This window comes from Sinocyclocheilus grahami, unplaced genomic scaffold (genome assembly GCF_001515645.1).
Source record: "Sinocyclocheilus grahami isolate Dianchi unplaced genomic scaffold, SAMN03320097.WGS_v1.1 scaffold1097.1, whole genome shotgun sequence".
NCBI classification, from domain to species: domain Eukaryota; kingdom Metazoa; phylum Chordata; class Actinopteri; order Cypriniformes; family Cyprinidae; genus Sinocyclocheilus; species Sinocyclocheilus grahami.
Window position 1 is genome coordinate 312,725 of NW_015506276.1, and position 4,403 is coordinate 317,127.

General features: G+C 39.5%; 1 protein-coding gene across 1 annotated transcript in view; it reads right to left on the reverse strand.

Moving 5' to 3' along the window:
• The window catches only part of fhod3a (formin homology 2 domain containing 3a), a gene marked incomplete at its 3' end in the record, with an annotated part of 34,538 nt that overhangs the window by 22,388 nt on the left and 7,747 nt on the right, over window positions 1-4,403 (reverse strand). The window contains exons 8-11 of the mRNA XM_016252260.1: window positions 1,863-2,120; window positions 1,590-1,643; window positions 1,128-1,262; window positions 576-626 (exon numbers count right to left, since the gene is read on the reverse strand). Of these exons, the coding sequence (XP_016107746.1) occupies window positions 576-626; window positions 1,128-1,262; window positions 1,590-1,643; window positions 1,863-2,120 (498 nt within the window). The remainder of the gene's footprint in view (window positions 1-575; window positions 627-1,127; window positions 1,263-1,589; window positions 1,644-1,862; window positions 2,121-4,403) is intronic.

Here is a 4,403-nt window from a genome sequence, read left to right on the forward strand (position 1 = left end):
CTGCACAGAACAGACGCCGAGAGAGGCGACACTTCTCCGGGAAAGCCAGACCTCGCGCTCACGGGACAGCACTGGAGAAATCCTCCAACTGAACCATAGCTAAGCTTTATCCAGAAAAGTCGCTAGGTTTGTAAGTATGAATATTCTATGGAAGAAAGCCGCTAAAAGGGCTAAAGTGGCGCTCGTGTGTGTGAGACGCGGGAGCTGATGGCAGGGGCGCTGGATATTTGTGGCGGTCAGTGTGGATATTGTGGATGAGTTCTTCTGTGTCATCACGTTCTATTAGTTCTACAGCTTCAGTTTCTGAACTTTCACGCTTAGTAACACATACAGCTGTGCCCTCACCACAGTGCAACAGTGAAAAGAGACCCGTTTCAAACAGTGCCGCGTTCCCAATGTTGTTTAAGCGACATACACCGGTATTGCGCTACTTTAAAAATTCATATCATAACAAAAATAAACACCGGTATTCGGTATGAACCGGTATACCGCCCAGCACTAGTTGCTAGGGTTTGACCCTTAATTCGCCATGAAGTTTACTGACTAAATATGACTGGTCAACTGAATAAACTCACCTCTCCTCTCGAGCGTGTCTGGCCTCCTCCATGTTGGACACGTAGTCCCGACTGCACACACACACACACACAGACACAGACACACACACACACACACACACGCAGACACACACAGACACACACACACACACACACACGCAGACACACACAGACACACACACACACACACACACGCAGACACACACAGACACACACACACACACACACACGCAGACACACACAGACACACACACACACACACACACGCAGACACACACAGACACACACACACACACACACACGCAGACACACACAGACACACACACACACACACACACGCAGACACACACAGACACACACACACACACACACACGCAGACACACACAGACACACACACACACACACACACGCAGACACACACAGACACACACACACACACACACACGCAGACACACACAGACACACACACACACACACACACACACACACACACAGGAAAGAGGATGAGATCAGGTGATCTGTATGATGATAACTCATCATGTGTGTGATTGAGTGTATTGTAGAGGCTGGACCTGTGTCGGTTGCGCTCCTCTCTCTCGATGCGCTGCAGTCGCTCCTCTCGCTCCAGCCGTCGTCTCTCTCTTTCCGCCGCCAGAGATTCCTGATGCTGCCGGTACGAGGACGACAGCAGGCCGCCCAGAGCAGGCCTGAAACACCATCATTACTATCAACACTCTGCATTCTCCATTTAAGCTAATATTTCAATAATTTAACAACGTATGTATATCGAATGTTCACGCTCACATGACAATATAATATAACATTGACACAGTTATTGAACTAAACTGAATAAACACTATATAGTTTTCTGAACAGGTGCTTACAGCTGAAACTGAATTAGTTTCATAACTGATGAACATTGACACTGCTGTTCCTGATTATTAATGTGAAGCTGCTGAGAATCGATCTGTATTGTATACACTGCTCTCTAGAAGTGAATGTGAATAGACAGAAGAAGAGAAGACTGAGCTCACCGGTCATTGTGCTGTTTGGCTGCCGTGGATGAAGAACTTACAGCAGAGAACGACCTGAGAGAAACCACAGACAGAAAGACAGAGTGAGTGCTAATGAAGACTCGATTCAGAAACCATCATCAGACGCCGGGAGCTTCAGGAGCGACGTGTGACGCCGTTCAACATCAAGCATAACGTGACGCATTCACACGGGGAACAGAAGCAGTGCTGATCATCAGCAGATCCGCTGGAGACACACGTGAGCAGGTGCATCATGGGATACGAGGTGTCTACCTGCTGCTCTCCTGATCCTGCAGATCGTAGGAGAACAGGAAGAAGGGCGAGTGGGGCAGGTACGGCATGTGGGCGGAGCCTCGCAGCGGAGGGCTGCTCTCATTGGACGGCGGGACGCTGACAGACGACCGGCGCTGTGCCAGCAGATTGGCCAGGAGCGACGGCTGGGCGGAGTCAGGAGGGGGCGGGGCCTCTGGGGCCTTCCTCGGCTCCGCCTCCTCCTCCTCAGGTGTGAGTTTGCTGCTGTGCTCTGATGTGCTAAAGAACGGCATCATGGGTAAAATAAAACAGGGACTTGTGTTTGATTTATTGTGTGTTCCTGGAGACAGCGTTAAAACCAACCTGCCACCACAAACTAAACTAATCAGCTATATAATATTGATTATGCATAATATAACAACACAATAAATAATACTGATAATATATGAAATAATAATATATAACAATATATATGCAAATGATACATAATACTGATTATATATATAATATATTAAATAATAATATACGAAAATAATACATAACACACGTAAATAAATATATGTAAATTATATATAATCTGATAATATATTAAATAATAATATAACAAAAGTATGTAATTAAATGTAAATACATATATGTAAACAATACATTATATTGATGACATAATATACTGTAAATATATGTAAATAACACATAATCTGATAATATACTGAATAATAATGTAATATAATATAGATTATATAATATAATGTATTATATAGAAGTATGTAAATAATAAATAACAATTTATAAAATAATAGATATAAATAAAAATGAAATAATAATAATAGCATAGAATAGAATGGGATAGAATAGAATGGAACGGAACAGAACAGATAGAATAGAACAGAACAGAATAGTATAGTATAGTATAGCATAGCATGGGGTAGAATAGAACGGAATAGAATGGAACGGAACAGAATAGAACGGAATAGATAGAATAGAACAGAACAGAATAGTATAGTATAGCATAGCATAGCATAGCATAGAATAGAATGGGGTAGAATAGAATAGAATAGAATAGAATGGAACAGAACAGAATAGATAGAATAGAACAGAACAGAATAGTATAGTATAGCATAGCATAGCATAGCATAGAATAGAATGGGGTAGAATAGAATAGAATAGAATGGAACAGAACAGAATAGATAGAATAGAACAGAACAGAATAGTATAGTATAGCATAGCATAGCATAGCATAGAATAGAATGGGGTAGAATAGAATAGAATAGAATGGAACGGAACAGAATAGATAGAATAGAACAGAACAGAATAGTATAATATAGCATAGAATAGAATAGAATGGAATGGAATAGAACAGAATAGAATAGAAATTGATCAGCTTGTTAGCACAAACTAACTGAAAACACAAAGTTAGAGAAAGTGAATTTGAGCAGTTATAGTTTTGGTAATATTAGGTGATATATAATTTAAAAGACATAAATTGCAAATGCTAAGCATATATCAGTGATGTAGGATTTGTAATTAGTCGTTTAGGGCTCCTAAAGGGGGGAAGTTTAATGGTGTGGTAAGAATTTGTCTTGACAACAGCGTTTATCGTTTGGTGTTCAGCAGTGAGTGACACATTTATCATAAAAAGATCTTCTAACTCTTCCTCAGTAGAGGTCACAGGTCAAACTGTGAATCTGACGGAGCACAAGACGTCTGTGACTGTGACTCAAGAACCAGCACACGTGGAAACATCCCGCTCTCTGCACTAAAATACCTGACCATACTGAGATTAGAAGGATTCATTTCCCCCTCCTCCTCATCATCCTCATCATCTGAAGCCGACTCAGTGACAGGAGTTTCCTCCTCATCCTCTTCTCTGCAGAGAAACCACAAACGCCAGCCACGCAAAACACAGCAGCACAGAAACCACAGAGAGAGCGGCAGTGAACAGACAGAACAACACCAGTGTGACCATCATCATCATCTTCATCAGTCGGTCAGTCCATCGTGAGAGCAGCTCGTGAGCAAACACACACGTGAATGAGTGACTGATACAGTCTGATAAATATTCATAGCTGAACTGTGGAGGATGTTTGAGATTTAAACTTTTATTAAAGAAAAAAAACATTAAGGAAAGTTGGAATTTTCTATCCATTATATACTGTAGAGTGAATGTGACTGCTCTGTTATGAACTAAAATGAAAACAGTTAAAGCATTTATGTTACTTGAAACAAAATAAATGTAAACTGAAATAAAATAAAATGTATATATAAAAAAAACTTTAGGTTATACTTTATACTTTCAGTAAATATTAGTGCTGTCAAACGATTAATCGCATCCAAAATAAACGTTTTTGTTTACATATATAATATACTGTATATGTGTGTACTGTGTATATTTATTATGTATATATAAATACACACACATACATGTATATTTAAGAAAAATATGTTATGTTTATATATGAAATATATTTATATATAATATAAATTATATGAATATAAATATATACATGTAAATATTTTCAAAATATATACTGTATGTGTGCGTATTTATATATACATAATAAA